Here is a 21,640-nt window from a genome sequence, read left to right as displayed (position 1 = left end):
AAACAGACAAGAATCAGCTCCATTAATCAAAATATTTTTTATTTTGAAGCTTTGGGGTCGAATAATTGAAAGGACTTCTGATACGGACCGTCGCCACTTTTGCTCGCTTTTGCGGATTTATCAAAAAGGTTCTGAAGATTAATCCTGAAAAGGTTCCGCGCCCCTGGCGGTCGAATAATCAATCCGTCGGTCGCCTGGCTTGCAAAAGTATACAATGTCTCGATATAATTAAAATCTGCGTACAAAAGCGCGCGACGGGAATTTTATTAATTCTTTTGACGAGGCAGAGCATCGATCCTTTCCGCCGTTTTAATTAAAGAATCACCTTGTAGCAACAAAGTGTAAAACGGAGAGAGGTTTTGGAATTTCAACGACCGCAGAGCAGTCTAAATGGAAATGTAAAATGTCCATTGGGTTTACGAGTGTTCTTTTTATCCAATTATTTTTTTACGATACAGTAATGAGATGTTTTGATATATATTAATATTAGCTGTATGGTCCTCAATAAATACGTAATCAAATCGTTAAGTAAAAAAAATTTTTGTATATATGTAATATTATTCAAATTAAAAGAAAACACATTTTTCTTTCATATGAACTCATACAAAATTATTCATACAAAAAAATCCATAGAAAAGTTATATGAGCGATTGGATAATAAACATATCTGTAGTGGATAACGACTAAATTTGCAAGTTGAATACGTCAGAAAAAATATTCCAGGAACTAATCAATGAGATAACAATTAAACATTTGCCAAAAATTGCATAAATAATATAAATTAAAATATTTAATGTATGCTTAGAAAATAAATTATAATATTTTTTATTTTTAATTTAAATTTTTAATATTTTTTACATATTAAAAAATATTTCATAGCAAAAGGTAAGCCAGTAATAAAAAACAATAAAATACTAAAAAACAAAATTGAGCTAACTCCTAATGACTCGTAAGTGACGACTAGGCTGAACAAAAAAAGTGTAAAGATTGTTGACTGCGAAAGTATAGATTATACTATTGTATAAGCCTAAAGGGCAAAGCTCGGACTTTTTCTTCGGTAATTATTTGGTGAACTGTATTTATTTTTTTGAAGTCGCGTCATAAGTCACTATTATAAAATGTACTATACTATTTTTAATTAAAATTTTTATTTATTACCATTTTTCACCACTTATAAAATATTCCGTAGTAATAAATATAAATATAATATTGAAAAACACCTTTTTTAATTTTTGTCTGTTAAATTATGGATTATATATGTATAATAATATAAACCTTAAGCCGGTTAGTTCATGCTCTCAACTGAAGTGTTGATATTTATTTTATTTAATTAAAATTAAAATTGAATTTTTGTATTGACACGTTTTTACCGTGTATATGTTTCACTAATTTAAAAAAAATTTAAGCAACATTTTTTTATTTGATAAAAAGCCGCCATTTTAAAGCAAAATTCCGGGCTATTAAGGATACTGAATTGATTTTTGAAATCACGTCATGAGTCACTCGGCATTAGAGATATAAAAAAATTTAAATTATATTTACTAACGTTTTTTTTTACATTTTTACAAAATAGAGCTTTCGAATATCCTTATGATACCGTTAAAAAAAATTTTTTTTTTTTTTTTTTTCAAAACACGGTTAGTGTTATTTGTCGATCGATCCACTATACATACGCTTATAAGACTTGCAATATAGTTAAGGTCAGTGTGAGCTTATTTATACATATTTAAAGTTGAATTTTGGTGACAGTATAGAATTTTTGAGCAGCCTGTATATGTTTGTTAGCAAAATCCAATGTGTCAATTTTTTGCTAAATGGCGACAAGTATAAAAATTTAAACACTCGTAACTTAGTAGGTTTAAATTTAAACAAAAAGATCGCTATACATGAAACGTTTAAAAGCCTAAACTACATCCAAATAAAATATAAAAAAAATAGTTTTTTGCTTCAAAACAAGCGATGTATCAGTTCGATCGGACCCCCATACGAGCCATTTTGAGTCGTGCAGAAGAGTTAACGCTCTTAACTGCTTGGTTTAAAAGAATAAAAATTAAATTTTTAGTATCGTATAGAACTACCGAGCACTCCCTATACGTTCTGTATGAAAAAAAAATATAATTTTTTTTACAAAATGGCGGTGAATGTAAAAATTAAAAGTGTCATAACTTAGCAAAATAAAATCCAACTGAAAAATGTCGTATGCAAAAAGTGCTTAAAAGCGCAATTTGCATTTAAAAAAAATTAATTTTTTTTTTTTAAAAACGAGTTTTATGGTAAATTGACCGGCCCCCCATGCGAGCTTTTATGCGGCTTGGCATATAGTTAACGCTAGTATTTGGTTCATTTTAAAGATATTAACTTGAATTTTTGACACAAAATAGAGCTTTTGAATATCCTTATGTGAACAGTTAAGCGTTCAATAATGTTAACAAATTTTTCCTCAATATTAAAATTTGTCTGCAGCAGTAAACGGGCTCATAATTGTTTGTAAAACGGGGATGTATTTTTATCGCGAATATCGGGTGACTGTATTGGATTTCGCGTCTAAAACTCATTTCAATTGAGTGCGTGACAAAATTTCCGATGGAAGAATCGAATCCAAGGTTGGCACCTTTCGGAATACAATTTGCAGTTTGTTCAGAATTATTGCTTCTCTTGGATGATTTACAGCATATCTTTATCTTTAAAGGTATTGCTCAAATGACGTTAAAACATAATTTTTCAGATGTATTTTATTTTAGTTATGAATATATAGTAATATATGACTTCAGGGGTTCCTTAAAGATACATCCTGGGATCTCTGCTCTTCACGTTATTTATTATTGACATAAATATAAATATGTCTTCTGTATGCAGATTATTTATAATTGTTTAAATGCATTCGATCTGTTGCGAACTAGTGCATTGGGGTAACCTGTTAGGTTACAAAAAATAAAAAAATATATAAAATAGTAATTTTTCTTTGCTGTTTCTTCATTATATTTAATAATTAAAATTAAGCGTTTCTGACATTAGATAGTTTATAGCAATGGTTTCAAAATAAAATTAGGAATCCTATTCTTTTTTTCGCGTATTATACGTTTAGTGAAAAAACTATTGGGTTTCTCAAATTATTTTTTACTAATATATTTATCGTGTAATATTAATTTATCGTTCTAAGTTGCTGGGAGAGCTTCTTTATTTTAGCTCACTTGTGCTATAAATTGTATTCAAGTCCTCGAAGCTAATGTTGATTAACGGGATTCAGCACCAAAGGTGCTTGTAGACGTTTCCTCCCAAATTAAGAAGTAACGCCGGCACTCTTTGGCCATTTATTATATCCAGAAAAATAAAGTATAGCGAGGCAAAGAGGCTCTTGAGTAAATATTTGCATGGACGATATCATACAAACAAAAATGGAGTAGAAAGCTACGTAATACGAATAATTGGATTCTAACCTTGCTATGTTTGTGATCTCGATAGGCGATAATTATATAATATATATAGATTTTTGCTAGCGTATATATTTTAAAGCTAAGTTTGAGACGAAGCTTTATGCTTTATCTCGCAAGAATTAAACTTAAATACTGTTATAAAATATCAATAAATGAGAATGATTATAATTATAAACACTAACCTAATGAATTTTTCTAACTATGTTTCGAATTCATTGGACTATGGTGTACAATTGGACGTTGTATAGATATATATTAAAAAGGCTCGATAAAGGCAATCTTAATTTACTTAGTTTGAACTATCCTTTGTAATTATCAAACGGTCGCCCAACGCTGGGCTATAAAAATATAAACTTTCAATAAGTGATTTTGGAGGTGGAATTAAACCCAAACGCGATTCACTTTCAATAAAAAATATGTGACACATTACCAATCACCAGCAATCGTTTGATATACGCAAATCCTTTTTTTTATCAATCAAATTTATGACAATAATTATGTAAAAGTGACACTACTCGGCCACTTATCAAAAATATTATTTTTTGTGATTTTTTATCTGTGGCTGTGTTTTTATTTAACATATTTAAAATTCATATATTTGAACCTAAATTTAAATAAATTAAATATATACTGTGTAATCAATCTTGAAAATTAAATTAAAAATGGCTTAAGAATATTCAGTCAAAGTGTGAAATTTTCAATAGAGAGAAATGAACGATAGAGCTGAAATGTAATTTTGTACATTAATAAAATAATCAACCTTTGCAGTAATAAAAGTAATATATAAATAAAATATAATAGTGTGAAAGAAGACATGAAAGTAAATGTTATGATATTTATATTTAAATTAGATAAAAATCTACTACTGAATTTTCATAAATATAAATGATTTTGTACTTTGAAATATAACTAAATTATTTTAGTAATATTATAATATTAGGCAGTGGTTCTTATTATTTTAGTAAAAGCAATTTTTGTGTTACAAGAAAATGTAAAACGTTGGAATCGCCAAGGTCATTAAACTAATAATATAAATATGCATGGATATAGCTTTTAATATATATATTATTACATATTACATAAAAGCAAAATAGAAAGATTTCTAAAAATAAGGTACATTATTAGGGCAAAAGCATATATGAATAAATTATTATTCATTATAGACGCTTTTTATTTAGAAATATATTATAATACAGCAAATATACAACTTTTATTCAGTATGTATTTTCATATGTACAATAAATAAAATATATGTATTGTATATATTTACTATTTGTTTTGAAGTTATATTAATTATAAATTAAACAAAAATGTGACAAAACAATACATAAATATTTTTTTACAAAACAATTATTTTTTTATTTAAATGAGCACAATGCGCCCATCAACTGTTAGTACCTGGATGAGAAGAAATCAAATCTATTCGTCACATGATTAGAAAATCAAAGAGCTGTGCTTATTGCTGAGTTATTTAATACTTCTATTCCTAAATGCTTTATTTTAAACAATAATCGGAATGCAAGCACTGGTAATAATATGGCACATAAAATATATACTATAACATGTGCTTTTAGAAATACACAAGTTGACGCAACTCGAGAGTATCATATCCCAGTGTTCATTGTAAATACAAATAGAAACATTTTTTGCATCATTTTAAAGCAAGACTAGATACTACGCACAAAATGACAAGGCACACATTGTCCTCGAGCATTTTAATTGATGCGCATAAGACAAATCTCTACATTTTTCAGTTTTATAGAATATATTTTCTAAATACTGATGAAGTATATAGCCCTTTTAAAATAGAACACTAAAATCGGTTACCACTGTCAATATTTTTATATAAATATTAATAATATAATAATAATAATTTTTTGCTAACTTCATGTATTAATTGCCTGGCGATGACTCGCTTAGCAAAAACTTGAATGTACTACTTATGTTTTGTCCAGCTACTATTGCTCTTTAGCATATATCTAATGTTTAACGTTAAAACGCTATTAACCATTTTATAATTTTATACTATTAACCATTTTATAAAAAACATCTGTCCTTTAATTTAAAAAAGGCTCAAAATTAATTATTAGATTCTAAAATTTGCTATTTCGTTACCTTCAAGATATTTATATTATTTACCTATAAAAAATCAAATATTTTAAGTTTTTGAAAACAGTTATTTAAAAAAAAACTAATTTACCGCAGTAGTACTTATACGAGGTTGTCAAAAAATTTTTGTGACATTTTTTCTTTTGTTTAATAATTAAAACGTTAAGTTATAAAACAAAAGGTGTACTTAATTTTTCAATAAATTTGTGTATGAATTGCCTGGCGATGACTCGCTTAACAAAAACTTGAATGTATGACATATTATCTATTGCTTAATAATTAAAACCTCAAGTTATAAAATATAAGATGTACTTTTATTGACGTTTTAAAGAGAAAATATCTTTTTTGAAAATTTTGTGTGAATACGACTAGCGGGTTTTAAAAGTTATTAAGAACAGCAAAAAATAATGTTTGATAATATTTATTAAATAATTATTCTCAAGTAAAAAAACTAGGGTTTCTCCGTAAGCTTCATAAGATTCGCATGTCGTCTGGACGAAGTACCGTTACACAAAATAGCATGCTTTATCTCTTTCTTCGTTGCGTGCGACACCCCTCCCACTTATATTTCTAAGGGATCAGCATCAGTTCTGGATTGTTAAATGAATAAATTTGATTAACCTACAATACCATAATTTTGCTACTTATGTATCTGATTTTTTTTAATTTTGCGCAGAATTTCAAAGATTTTTTAAATAAATATAATTATTATAGACCTAATTAAACGTGTTCCTACTATTGTTGATTCCAAAAAAAAGCAATAAAATATTTGTATTTATTATAAGAAAAGAGCAGTATTATATAATACAAATAAAATGGTGAATATTTCTTTAGAAGCGCAGGTAACACCCCCACGGTGTATGGCTGAGAGGCAAATAGTAGTGGATTCTAATTAGAATGTAACGGTAAACCGTTGAGCTCGATAGGGAATCTTAAGATGCTCTCCGTAAAACGTCAATAACAACATTCCGTAAATAAATTATTTGCAAAGGTAACGAATTCTTAGATTAAGATGGAATTAATGAAATTCCTAATCTCTACCTTTTTGCTATACTAATAATATATGACTGTATTACGCCTCTATTACGCAATAAGTTCGCGGAATTGACGTGTAAGAGATTTATTTGTCATAAGCTATCTAATAAAAATATAATAAAATATAATCTAATATTATTTTTATATAAAACATTCTAGTAGTTAATATTTTTCTTATGCTACGAATTAATTACCTTATAATCACTAAATACACGTTGTATATAATTACGTTAATAAAAAAAATATTAGTGTAATATATTTTCCAGGAAGAATCTGGATTAGAGCAAAACGAAAAAAATATCGTAATCCTATATTCGGCAAGGAAGAGGTAATTAATCTGGGTACATAAATTGTTGAGATCTTGCGTTAACTAAATAATAGTTTTCGATTGAATAATCTCTTTGCGTAATTGGTGAAAGTTTCAGAGCTCGTAAACGGAGTTCCCTGGTATAGAAGCTCACCTAGTTTAACATACTTTTAATAAATATACTAGATATTTTTAACGCTTGCTCTATTTTTAGTGATCTCTTTCACCTAAGCCGCGTGTCTTCAATCACACTCTTCAGCGACCTTTAAACGACGAACAAAAGTGACAATCTCCACATTATCGAACGTAAAGAGGTTGTAATCACTTTCCTCAACGCTTCAACGGCCAAAAGTGGGTGAAAAGCCATGACCCACTTGTTTACACCGAGACATTTTTCAGCCACTGGCATTTTGGCGGAAACTCTATTATATCGAACCTTTTGCACCCGAAATCCACTTTTGGATAAATAAGGTCACTAAGGTATATACTAGGTGAACACATTTGCGAAAGACTGATGGAAAAATAATCCTAAACCTAAAAATTGATTAAGCCAAACAGACGGGAATAAAAATAATCGATACTTGTTTATCTTTCGGTTATCGTGAGTCATATTGAGGTTATTTGGTCAACTCTTACTGTTCATTTGAAAACGCTCGATTTTTATTTTGTCTCGCTGTGTCATTCTAATGTTAACCTTTACAACTAAAGTTTTATGTGGTTTGCTAAATAAATAGCGCACATGGAAAATTCTGTAGGTCATAAACAGATTGGCTGAGTTGATTGATAAACAAATGTCATAAACCTTTTGTAGGTTAAAAGTGAAAATAAGATGTTTAAAATTACATTTTATAGTAATTTATTTGCGCATCGCATCATTTTTTAAAAATGATTTAAATACTATTTACACCAATATAATAAATATAAATATTTAAAAATATTAGACTTTAAATCATAAAAGCTGATTTTTATCTATAATATTTAAAAATTTTAAATGAGTTTAAAATTTATAAAAAATCTTGAATAAATGTTGAAAAACAATGTACTTTGTATATTAAAATATATTTAAAAAAACGAGTCTTTGTGGGAAATTGTTAATGATACAAATTAAGTATATAGTTGTAAAGAAAATCAATTAACTAAAAAAACTGTACTTGAAGAGCTGTTATTTTTTTCAGTGCTAGTGTGGAGACTAACTATTAACCACTTCTTACACTCAAGTAACTAAAATATTATTATAATGACAAACTTTAAAGGAACGGATTAAAAATAATATTAAAATTCATTTTTAAAATTGTTTTTATAAAGCATGTCTAAAGCGCTAATAATTCACCGAATATTATAATAACGAAGGAGTGGATATTTACTTGGTAAATTAGCGAATGACTATTACCCTCGTCGACCGATCCCGAAAATCAGCTAATATTTGATCTCGAATGCGACAATACGTTGCACACTGATTTCAACGCGAGATAGTTTGGAGGTCGATGAAACTTCTAGCAACTTTGGAATCTAGCGAAACAAAGTGATTTCGACAACTACTAATTCATATTATTATATAAATTATTTGACAATGAAATTATATACAAGTGACCAAGAATAGTTTAAATTAAACAGATAAAAAATCATACCTGCTAGCTGTTGTGTTGACGCTCGTATTTGATCTTGATCGTCTACTGATGATCGAATCTCCGCAATTTACAACGCCACCCTTCGTCGTGATGGAAAATGTCCTAAGTCTATACAAATCGTCCGATACTCTAGGATTCAACGGTTGTTCTGGCAAAGAACATACTCTTGGTCTTGCGTGTGCAGCAACTGTAACCCAAAACCATCATTAGCATCAAAAACGCATAATAACAATCGATCTATTCATCTACCTGGTAGTTCTAAGAAGTTCGACGTTCTCCTCTGTCTCCCTCGCGCCGTATTTTGAAAATTCAGTGGCCCTATGTCTTCTTTTGAGCAGTTGGATGCTACAGAATCTCTCGATCCTCTTCTGCTAGCCAAATAGGCTAAGCCTCCTTTTATCGAACCTTTTCTCATAGGAGAACAAGGTCTGCTGAGACTCGTCGATTTGGTCATGGGAGTATCGTCAGTTTCTTCGGTCAGATCCGAAGTGGACTTCCTGCACCTTCTGATGGAGCAATTGCTCTCTCTTTCGTTGTCCACGTCAGTCTCCATCATCGAAACTCTATCCGATAAGTTGTTGTTGGATGAATATGGACTCTTTCTATTTAAAGTCGAATTGGAATTGTACTTGGAACAGCTGCTGGGCGAAACGTATCCTGGATTTGTGTGTATATGCACCGGAGGAGTTCTGTGCGATCCTTTAGAGCTCTTTGAAGATTTTCGAATAGGCGAAGACATAGTGGGGCTGCTTTGCGGCAGCTGATAAGGAAACTCCATCACTGGACTGTGTTGTTCCGAGACGCTTTGGAAATTGAACTGCCTCGGACTCTTAGGACTACGTAGATTAATGAGTTTTGGAGATTTAGGAGGCTTACAGTATCCCTTTTCATAACTGCATCCAGATTGAGGCGTGTAGTATCCGGAAGATCCGCTGGAAACGATCGAAGAACTCTTCTGAGGAAACACAAAGTGTCTGGGGCTCTTCGGCGTGTGGCCTTTGGGAGACATTTGAGAGCCATAAGCACCTGGACTGTTTATAGCCATTTTTTAAATTTAATAGTAGACCTGAAACAAAAAAAATATTTATTTAATTGAAAATAGCCGTTCGAAGTTCGCGAAGCTTCAAAGCTCAAACTTTATTATCATAAGCGAGGCTTTCGATGCTTGAAGTTTATCAACTAAAAAAGTGGTATGATAAGTTTACTTGGAAGGTTTTGCTGGCTATATCGATACCAAGTTGAAAGGGAACTCTCGAAGCGAGGCGAGAAGCAGGCAAAAAGGAAAAATCTGAGATATTCCATTCAAGTTTGAGAACTTCAGGCAAACTTGCGATATTAGATTCGGCTATTTCAAGCTATTGATTAGATATAGGTAATTATTTTTTTTATAATTTAGTGTTTGGATTTTCGCTTTGAGTCAAATTTAGCTTTGAGGGTGTTATTCTTATACGAAAATATAACACAGACTGTATTTAGAAAGGTCAAATTTAATTAAGCATTAACCGCTGGATATAAAATACATACCTTGTTATTTTTAGACTATTATTATAATAATTCTGGAATGGTCGAACTTTTTAGAACTGCGGTGTATTCCCCCGCAAAAAATGTCTACCTAATAATACATAGTTTTATTTTATGTTAATAATGTTAAATAACAACACAGGTATAAAAATAAAATTATAACAAAGTCGATAACATTTTAGACATTTGAGCTACAAAGCAAATTGAACTTGAAAATCAGGAATACAATTATATTTATAAGCTAATATTTTCCGAAAGAAAATGTTGATGTTTAATTGGTTGTTGTGAATGTATTTATTTTCTCAGGAATTTAAAGATTATTGTTTAAAGTATTTTAAACAATACATCTGAAAATTTCGCGCAGTGAAAATATTTTGGGTAAACTTTATTTATAACTGAAATTTCAGTAATTAGTAGCGAAAATATAATTCAAACTTTATTAATTTATTATTTACTAAAATCTAGTTGATTGTTGACATTTACAGAGTTAAACATCATTAGCATTTAATGCTTTATTCATCTGAAAATATTTTTTTGAAATGTGTTAATATTTTTTATATTCTCGATGTGCAGAAGTAGCTCATTATTGGAGATTTTTTGTAGCTTATATGTACCATCTAGCCCAAATTGAATAAATCAGATTAGGAAAATCTAGGAAAACCTAATCTGTAATGCTTACTAAAGCTAATAAATATATTTTTTACTCCTGACAAAACTATCATAGCTAAAAGTTATTGTCAAAAAATCAATAAAATGCATTAAAAATTATTACACCTGGTCCTCACACTGTTCAATTAAAAAGGTACAATTCTCTTGCACGACAATGCTCAACCACACATTGCATAATTTACTTTCATTGGGTTATGAAATATTTCGATTTCCCAGACATGATTGAAATTAAAAACACAAAGATTTATATGTGACTAAAACTCAAAAGGGCAATAGAATAACAATAGAAAACACACAACCGCTTCTCGGAAACTGCTGCTCAGAAAATAATATAATTTATGCTTAATAAGATTAATCTGATTAGGTTTTGTTTTTAAGAAGCGCATCTTCTTTGCTAAACGCAAAAGATTTTAAATGGCTTGAGTTATCGCTGAAAAAGAACCACGTAATAAAGAGAGGGCATACGTCGGGGCTTAGCCCTTGGCTAGTCGGTCTCACACTAAAGCTATTATCATCGGCGCCCAGAGTGTTAATTTGTGTGGGTGTAATTAAAAAAGTATGATATATTACGGGCAACTGCCACCAAAGAAATACTGCTTACAATTTAAGACATATCAGCGCTAAACCACATATTTTATGGAGAATCGAATGCATCTACCTTAAGGTCTGGACCTTTCTCTGTTAGACAGTCATTTATAAATAACCTTTTAAAATTATCCTAATAATGTAAATTACTATTATGAAATTTTTAACAAAATCAGTGGTTTTGCTATTGGGTCCTAAGAATTGTTCAAAAAAAGTAATTGATAATATCTATAAATAGAACATCTATAAAATATGCTTATAGATTCCAAGAAAATTATTTTTTTAAATTTAACTTTGTATTTTTATAATTGAAAATATAATTTTATTGTGTTATGATTATTTTTTAGTCTGAATTTTTATGTATTTTTTTTAGTAAAATTTTAACCTGTCAAGCGTAACCCCAATGCGTTACAACTGGGTCAATCTGAGTAAGTTATCTAAACAATATGAATACTTGCAGGTAAATATTAAAACCATCAGCACCAAACCAGAGAATTGTTGACATCTTCATATATAATTAATTTTATAATTTTTAAATAAAAATTATAGTATGCTGCTATGGCTCTAACACGCGGTCTATGGACTAGCAGCAAAGATCGTAAATATTATAATATTACGACTTTACAAATGAAAAATATGCACATTTTTAAATAAACACAAAACGAGAAGCAATACAGCAGAATCTGCTTGTAAGCTTAACAATGATTTTGGTGCAGGAACTATAAAAAAATATACAAATCCAAACATAATTTGTAGGAATAAAAATAATAATATATTATTCGTCAGTTTTGCGTTCTTCCTCACTCAGTATGCGCTCTCGCTACCGAATGACTTAAAAACGCGTATTAAACCGGCTCGTATTTATAAATTTGCTCACAAAACGGTAGTGTGAAGCAGTACATTTTTAGGATACGCTTCGACGCGACTCTTGAGATTCGTATCCAAGCATAATTTGTTGAAATTAAAAAAAAATAGTAACTGCTACTGTGTAACTCAAAATGGTTCACTAAATTTATACGCAAAATAAATAATATAGAAACTTGTTAATTACGATGATCTTAATTGATTTTATATTAATAAATAAATAATAATATGAACAGATATCCCTATTTATTTTATAACAGTTAAGTTATACATTAAGCTTACTAAACAATTTAATACATTGTGGTGGTTTTACGAACACAAATAATATATAATGGATTACAGAGAAATTTAAGTTTAGCGTTTTATCAGAACATGGGCATGTTGGCTTATGGTGTGGTAAATATGTGGCTTTTCTAATAAGCCACTGAAATGTGAACAAGCAGCGTTCCAAAAATATATTTGTGACATAACTGAGAATTTTTCTTTATAATTTAATATAAAATTGTAGCAATTTCTCTCTCTTTGGTATAAATTAAATCAGCCTCTCTAAACTTTTTTTTGCGCTGCCCTTAATCGTGTTTTAATTGACATTAAATAATCAAAGGAGCGTTTCAATTTTATAACACAATAACTAAAAACGAAATATTTATCTTTAGTCCGTACTACAGTTAATTTAATGAGCGATAGATGTTCATTCAATCGTGTCTGATTGCAAATGTAATTACAAAATACTTATATTAGGCATTAATAGCAACAAAGTAAAATATATAGCAAATTTAATTAACCTAATTATTTTAATAATAATCTTAAAAAATACAATTTATTTTAAGTAAGAATTACTAAAACATATACGATTATTATTAATATAAAATATTTGTTCATGACGCGACTGTTTAGTTTGCAATTTTATAATAAGCAAACAGTTTAATATGTTATAAGGTATTCATTTTTTTGTGAAGCATTATAGTTGTCCAATGAAAGTTCTTAATTGGCATTCGTTTAATAGTTTTTCAGATATAAATTAATTACAGTCGATTTCCCATTAAAAAAACATGCTGAATTGACACAATTATTTGTTACAACTCACTCAGAATTCTGACTAAAACTAGAAACTCAACATAATTGGGTTAAGTTAATAACACGCATATAGGTTTATTGTCTGATATTACTTTTATTACCATTATTAAATAAAGGCATGGTATAATTGCAATTTCGTTTAATAGACAATATGTCAGTAGTTAATGATGTGTTAAATAAAACACGTAAATTACTAGCAATGAAATATATAATAAAAAATACATTTTATAAGAAATATACTATCGGGGTCATCAACTGATTAACGCATATAATTATAAAAAAGGACCAATTCGACTTGCGATACAAGCGTTTTAACTGTTAAAGAAAGATGTATTTGTTGTTTAAAATGGAATACCTTGAGAGACCACTTTACTGCTCTATAAGATAAAAGTATACCTGCCGAATAAAATTAATAAAATAAAATAATCTTACATTAGAGGTAGACACTTTCGCGTGAAAAACAGACATAAATTTGTATAAACAAATGAATTAATGTTATTTAAATAAAATAAATTAGATTTTGTTATAATAAATATGGAGAAGTATCCAGTGGGATATTTTCTTTACATGGCAATAAAAATAAATACTTATTGTGTATGCATAAACAGATTGTAAATAAATACATAAAAAAAGATTACCGTACTTATGTGAATCAGCATTTTTGTATCTTAAGAAGACAAAACATAAAAATTGGGTGAGTTTGCCGAATAATCACACGGTAAATTCTCTTGATTTTGGCGAAAGAAATAAAAGTACGATTTTCCTCAATAAATGTTCCTTGGTTATGTAATGAAAATATTAAAATAGTATGTAATTTGTCTGTTCCACGAAAAATCTATAATTAAAATAAGTCGATCGCAGAGTGTCAAGTGAACACGCGAACAAGTTTATAGAGTCGCGATCGCGTCCCTTAATCTTGTCAGCGCTTGAGAACGCTTCTCTTGTACGGGGCATCAAGCTTTTTAACGAGCTTGCCAAACACAATAATGTTTTCGGACATAACTACGACGAACTGAATATTTTTATGTGTCTATCTTATTTTTTATTTTTATTATTGCTTATATAATGGCCATCACAACGCATCGGGGATACCAGTTGAGTCATTATGGTCAGATTTGCAATAAAAATGAAACAATACAAAATTAATGTCCAGGGACATACAACTTTATGCGAGCAGTGAATCATATTTCAACGCTCAAAAAATTTCGATTAAGAGGGAGTGTTTGGTTATTTGAGGATCGTAAATTATAGATTCCGATTTAAGAATGTTGCAGTGAATAACTTTTTTCATAACAAAGAAGATTTGTCCCAGTCGTCATTTACTGGTAAAGATAAGCTACACTTTCTCTTCAAAGTGATTTGAATATCTTTAGTAGAAGTTTCTCCAGCCCAAACGTTTCCACCGTAGGAATAATCTAATAATCTAACACAGAATGACATTTTCCCGACAATAAAAGGCAGACGGTTGCCAGAAGCCCATCTCCATAGAGAATCAAATTAACTCTGTAGAAATAAGGAGTCCGCAAAAGATTAAATGCATTTAAAAAAATCATCTGCATACAGAAGAAATCTTTAATTTGTAACTGCCGTATTTTTGTCATAAATAAAGAGTCTAAGTTAGACTCTTGAAGTGTAATCCTGTGTAAATTAAAATCAGTACCAATGTTTTTTTATTAACCACAAATCAAAATTGAGTCATTAAAAATAATGTAGGCAAGAGACACGACGTGCGCACGTCTGAAGTGTTGCGGATCTAGCAATCGCCGAGAAGTGTGTCCGCATTTTTACAATCCCCTCTAACGTATGAGGTGGGGATACAAATTACTCGCACGACGGTGTATATAACGCAGCAAAAAACTGGACTAAACACTCGACTCCACTACGCCTTGACGCTTGGACTACTACTTCGCTCCAAAAACTATTTATCGGACGTTTAGAATATTCTTACTATATTACAATACCTAAATATATAACAATTGTAGATATTTAAATGTATTTAATTGTACGAGCACATTGAACTTTCAATATTATATTTCCAGATTTACAATTTAATTTTCTTACTGCGACGAAATTCCGCAAATCCAATACGGGAGAGATAAGACCTTTGTTTAGCCCTGGGAGCAAACGCGATTGTGTGTAGCACAATGAACTGGCGACGAAGAATCATAAGGGTTGGCAATTTCTAGATACTTTCTCAATATTGACAAAATCCGTCGGCGGACAAAAGGTGACATGTCTCGTCTTTCCTGCGCGGATTATGTGAGCTTAAAGGGTTCACTAAGACAAGCACGCTGTTAGATTCGATAGAAATTTGTGTTTTAATAATAATTCCCTATTTTCGAGGTAGGTTTTTCTATCCTTGTATTTTTTATTTAATATTTTAAACAATTATTGATAAAAAAACTAGTGTTAGTCACAAGTTTATTCGTCACGCGGATGTCATATTACAAGCGCACGTGACGTTCAGAGATTTAAAAGGATTAGGTCTATTTGAAAATGAATCTTTTAAATAGGCCTAAACAAAGGACGGTTGAAGTTTATATTTATTACAATAAAGTTTTTCTATAACCTAGCTGCTGCTAAACATTTTGAGATTTTATCAACCTCAAAGTTAATTATTAGCTGAGAAATATGTATTTAAATACGAGAGTCATAAACCGCAATTATTTTCCCAGAAATCCAAGTACGATATAATAAAAATAATAATCAAATAAAATACATCTGGAAAATATATAGAGATAAGCTCTCGCGAAAGACATTAGCGCATACTCCTCAGATGTTCAGCAGCACGTGTTGCTAAGCTGAATATAACGAGAAAAAAAGTAATATCATATTGTAAATGTTATACATACATATACAAAGAGAGTCACACCTTGGGCGTTGTATTACAGTTTGCGACCCCTGCTTTCGCTTTCCCGCTGCGAAAGCGGCAAGATTTTCATTGTCGACGGAAACTGTTGTTTAAGTAAAGCACGAAACATTGTTTTCATGACTTGCCCACCCCTATCACTTTCACAGCGTGAAAGCTTTCATTGTTGCGTGGTTAATGGAATATGCATTTGCTCTATGTACAATATGTAAATAAATATATAATAAGTATCATGTCAAGCCTTTTTTATAATCAAAATCCTTGCTTTACATATACGTAGTTTTAAGATATTTAATCATTTTAAATCGATCTATATTTTTATGTTTTATGATGTGAATATTGATTAGAATTGAGGTAAAAACGTATGTTTGGACTTTCATATCACGTTTTAAAAGAGTTTTTTGTACTATCCTTGGTAAGGTCGGCATCTTAGATTCAGATAATATCAGAAAGATAATGAGTTCTGTAATGTTTCAAAAAGTATGTATAAAAAACACAAAGCTGACATAATAAAAATTTAATGGAACTATTGGAATTTATATTAAGTGATAAATTTAGTATGAAAGAAACGTATAATAATAAATATGGAAAAAATCTTGGTCGCTTTCTAGATTTATATCCACTTAATTAATATTAGATATTGTATTTTTTAACGTATTTTTTTTATTAAATATAGTTATTATCTCAGACCGAGCTTTCGTTCTAATTATAATCGTCAAATTCTGAGTATTTTGCTTTGATTTTTTCTGTCGTATACGTTTGTGCATAATCAATGCCATCTCTCCTTTATCTTCTTTACTTTTACAACCCCCTCTCTTTCTCTATCCTAAGAGCGCTTCTCAAAATTTAAATATAAAGTGAAAGGGAATCGAAGTCTAAATTTCGAGAGGGAGTCGAAAAAGAGATCGATGTTTTTTGAAAGATAGCGAACCATCCGAGTATAATTGCGATTGAGGGGCGCGTTATAATTGAAGCGCGTTTCAGTTTTCCCTTTTGTATATTTATTTGGTAATGTTTTAAACGGTCGATTTGCCACTACAAATCAAGCGAATTTAACCCTTGAGCCGTAATAAATTCGAGTAGCTCAATCTATTTAGCAATATATAAGCATAAATAACATATATAAAAATATAATTATTTAACATAACGAAAAAATTGTTCTAATATCCAATTCCTATTGCAATTAATTGTTTTCTGTATTGTTTCTGAGAACTAAAATTCGAAACGTTGCTGTTTTTGCCTTTCGGTCGGTTCGTGCGGTACCCATTTTTAATTTTTATATGACATCCAGATGTCGTGAAACATTTGTAATGTTTCTTCATAATGGCAGTTCGCCAGAATAAATTTTCTCGAATCAACGCCTTACTAATTAAAAATATATGTAAATCCTTCATTCCTTTAATGCATAGAAGCTATACAAATTACAAATTTAACTCTTTGTGAAATAAATTAAAAATATAGTTATTTATTACAAAGGTCAAATAACAACCCCGAACAATATTAAACACATACAAATAATTTGAATTTTTTATTATTATATACTTTAAATATAAATATTAATACTTAGTGATGACGTTACGCACAGACAGAACAGGCACCCGCCTGTAGAGGCCAAATTAAGACGGTGACTAAAGTAGTCATATTTTTATATAAAAACCTGATTTTTTTCATAATTAATTCCCACATTAAATAAGTGATGAGCATTATTTGTTGTGCTTAGTAAATCGCAGGGTATTTAAAAAAAAAAATACTAGGATAAAAAGAAACGATTTATGCTTGTAGTGAAAAAGAGCTAGCACTAGTGTTGTTTCAAAAACGCAAAAAATCAGAAGTAATTATGTTTTCTATGGTTTTTTTAATTTAATTCATTATTATAAATTAAATTAACTTTGTTTTGAAAGCTATTAATTATTTTACTGTGGACGTTTAATTTGCTTTATTTCTTATTTATTTTTATTGTATTATACAAATCGATTGCTTAAAGTGTAAAATTATTAACTGCATATTTGAGAACTTTACAGCAGAAACAAAAAACTAAATGGACTAAAAACTAAAACTACATATCTCAATTTTATTGATATGAAATTTTATATTTCGTGTTTAGTATTTCGATTAAAGATACAAGATGACATTATTAAGCCATTTTTACCCAAAAATGGAGTTATCAAATTCACACTTCATGCCATCGATATATTTATTTAAATAACATTTAGATTTTGTACTAATTAAACTATTTACATATTAGTGAGTCACAGATGAGGATATTTGCGAGCCAATTGCATCGATTTTACGCTTTAACCCTTTGGACGCGTTAATCAAAAATAATTGTTTTTTTTTTGAAAAATGCAAATTTTACCTTGAAACTGTGTTTAAATGACCTGATTTTTTAATTTTTATTTATTAAAAATGATATTTTATGTTTATTCACAAAAAAAAGTTTTTTTCTTGAAAGAATTTTTTTAATGATTTTTGCATAAAAAAATAAAAAAAATCAATTGGGCGACTTAAGTCGATTTCCGCGTTCAAAGGGTTAAAAGAGAAACGGTCCAGATGATCACACTGGCGATCGGTAACCAAGAGGAAAAAGAACAATAGTATTATGCACTGGGTAGAATGTATTATATAGCGCGCGTATTTTCCAAAAAAGAAGTAATTTTTTGGCTGTACTTATGAGTGATGTGCTATTAGATGGTCCGTGCAATATTTTTAATTAAATGTTTGGTCATGAAATCTCTCTTTCATTGTTGTAAAAATAACGTAATATAATACTAAAACTTTATTTTTTCATTTGTTGAAAATATTCGTTAGTATTACATCTAAATTATAAAAAATTGTATGCTTTAGCATAAATATATTATTTTATATGATTTTAAATCGTATTAAAAAAGTCAAAATTTATAATTTTAAACCAATTTGCATATTTATTTAGGTTAATAATACCCTTGAATTAAATAAGCATGGTTTATACTATACATTGCAATTATTGCACGGTTTCATAACATAAAAAAAACTTAAAAATATAAACTTTCGCAAAGAGTGTGATTTGGAGGTAGATCTAAACTAATATTATTGATTCTCAATTTGCCTCATTTCTTATTCATCCAAGCTTCTTCATTATAACATACATGTCATATGATCAATCCCTCGAATATTACTCATCACTAATCAACCACCACTTACTCGACATATACTATTAAGACTCGCCAATTCAAATAAACTACTGACACTATTCGCAAAATATTTATATCGTTTATGTATTACGCTGTAAACTTTTTTAGAGCAGTAATATATATATATATATATATATATATATATATATATATATATATATATATATATATATATATATATATATATATATATATATATATATATATATATATATATATATTTTTAATTTACTATTCTTTAAATACTTGTTTTTTATTGCTCGATTAATATTATATTCTTTTCCATTCAGAATATCAAAACGGTAAGATAATTTCATTATGAATAAGAATAATTTATAAATGTTACAATATTTATACCAAAAAGCGCGAAATGTTTGCGATGGAAATTGTCTTGATGCAAATGAGTTTGGAAAAGTTTTAACTGAAGGTCGATAAATAAATTATAACTTAATTTAATAGTCTATATAGATACGTATGTAGATGTCCTTTACTCAATGATAAAATATATTCGTGGTGTAAATTTTTAAAATTTCTGACAAATTTGATACATTGTATTAAAGTATTACAAACTGAGAATTCTAGGGTCAATTATGTACATATGTCTTATTTGAATGACCTGTCAAGGACAACATAAGAAGCAAAATATTTTATTTCAAGTAATAAAGAAACTTTTCATTTGTAAAAGTTATACGTCTGTAACATTGTTTAGTTTATATTGACCCATCATATAGAAGTATGGGTATGGGTAAATAGAATAAAATAATCACTCGCCGACGGCAAAATGAAACATCTTGCTCCATTTGTTATTATACAAACATTTTATTCTTAACGTTAAGTTATTTGAGCGAAAGCTTGAAGATGAAAGCACATTTAGTGATTCGAGCTTTTGTTTGTATTGAAGGTTTTATTTATTTTCTATAAGAACTATAATAAAAATATTGATTTAAATATTTGCAAACGTTGCATACACCTACGTTTTTTATACATTTTTGTACGCTTAATTTATGACAGCCCAAGAAGTGTTTCATGCAGCAAAGGACCGAGAGAGATACTTCAATCATAATCAACACGGTGTTCGCCATATTACAGTATTTAATTGCTTCGTATAATTTAAAATTAAAACAACGAATAAATTATTCTCCTGCTTCGTAACGCAGTAAGAAAATAATAATCTAATATACTCGAGTTTACCACGGGAAGTTTCACTTTTGATTGGAATACTTCTCACGGCGCAATCTTAATTCAATAATTAAAATGTCACTGCCTAGAGGGCTGTCCGTAGAAATTCCAGCTACGTTTTCTAATTTAGAACTCCAGCATAAGTTTGTATATAATACATATCCCGTGAAAATAAATTAATCGCTGCACCAGAGTCGACTCGAAGTGGAAAGTAACTTAGTTAAGAGAGTATAAGCGTTTTTATGCCACAAATTGAGTTGTGGCATGAGAGTGAAGTAACGAGATTTGCCCCGAAGGCATGCGTGAAAAATATTTCGTACGCAATTCTCGGTACGGGTTGCCCCGGGTGTCTTGTTTCTTTGCGATACCTGAAAAGGCATTACTTATAAAATTGTTTTAAAAATGAAATTTCAACGTTAAATCAACCTAAAATCTTAAAAATCGAATAACTAAGACTAAATAATTGGATCGAGTAATACAGTTTCATATTTTGAATACTATCGATCGCGATCACGAATTTACTGCAATGAGGGTGCATGAATACAATTTAGGCCCTCTTCTATTTCTTTTTTATCAATGACATACATGTGATGATTACGAGATCATTCTATTTTATTTATTTTATTACAAATGACTGGTTTATTCATTTAATATTTGAAAAAAAATATTTAATTTTTTTCAGCTCCTCATAGATATCGATGAAAATATCGTTGTATTTGGCAAGCTCATTTAGAAGCTGGAAAGCTTATGTAAAAGGAGCATTTTCAAGCGTTATTGGCCTAATCGCGACAAGCAAGAATAAAGGACGCGATCTCGACCCCATCGGAGGTCGGGAAAAACTTTTGTGAAGTCGAAAAATTTAAAGAAATTTATTCGAGTTTTTTTTGAGCAATAATCAAGTACCAGTAAAATAGTGAAATAAATTTTATTATTATAATTTATATTTATTTCTGTGACTGCAGCAAGCACAAATAGGAGATAGATCAAATAGCTAAAGATTCTTCGACTCCCTCAGTTTTTAAGAACACAATAACTGGCATAGTTTTGTTAAACTTTTATGGAAAATTAACAATATAAATATCTCTAAATTGTATTAAGAAAAATTAACTAAAAAATATATTTGTCAATTAAAATGCATTTCTATTATTATACTGATTCTTGGGATCGTTAGCGAAAGATTTTTTATGCCTTAC

The 21,640-nt window shown here is 29.3% G+C and overlaps 1 protein-coding gene across 1 annotated transcript in view; it reads right to left on the bottom strand.

Annotated features, from left to right (window-relative positions):
* The window catches only part of LOC148231437 (uncharacterized), a 36,359-nt gene extending 26,801 nt beyond the window's left edge, over positions 1–9,558 (bottom strand). The window contains exons 1-2 of the mRNA XM_088193700.1: positions 8,763–9,558; positions 8,514–8,700 (exon numbers count right to left, since the gene is read on the bottom strand). Coding sequence (XP_088049826.1) covers positions 8,514–8,700; positions 8,763–9,558 — 983 coding nt within the window. The remainder of the gene's footprint in view (positions 1–8,513; positions 8,701–8,762) is intronic.
* Between the last annotated feature and the right edge of the window lie 12,082 nt (positions 9,559–21,640).

This window comes from Plectrocnemia conspersa, unplaced genomic scaffold (genome assembly GCF_051122295.1).
Source record: "Plectrocnemia conspersa isolate PC_06_02 unplaced genomic scaffold, ASM5112229v1 ptg000009l, whole genome shotgun sequence".
In the NCBI taxonomy this organism is placed as follows: domain Eukaryota; kingdom Metazoa; phylum Arthropoda; class Insecta; order Trichoptera; family Polycentropodidae; genus Plectrocnemia; species Plectrocnemia conspersa.
The sequence above is the reverse complement of the archived record's forward strand: the minus strand, read 5'-3'. Positions and strand labels throughout refer to the sequence as shown.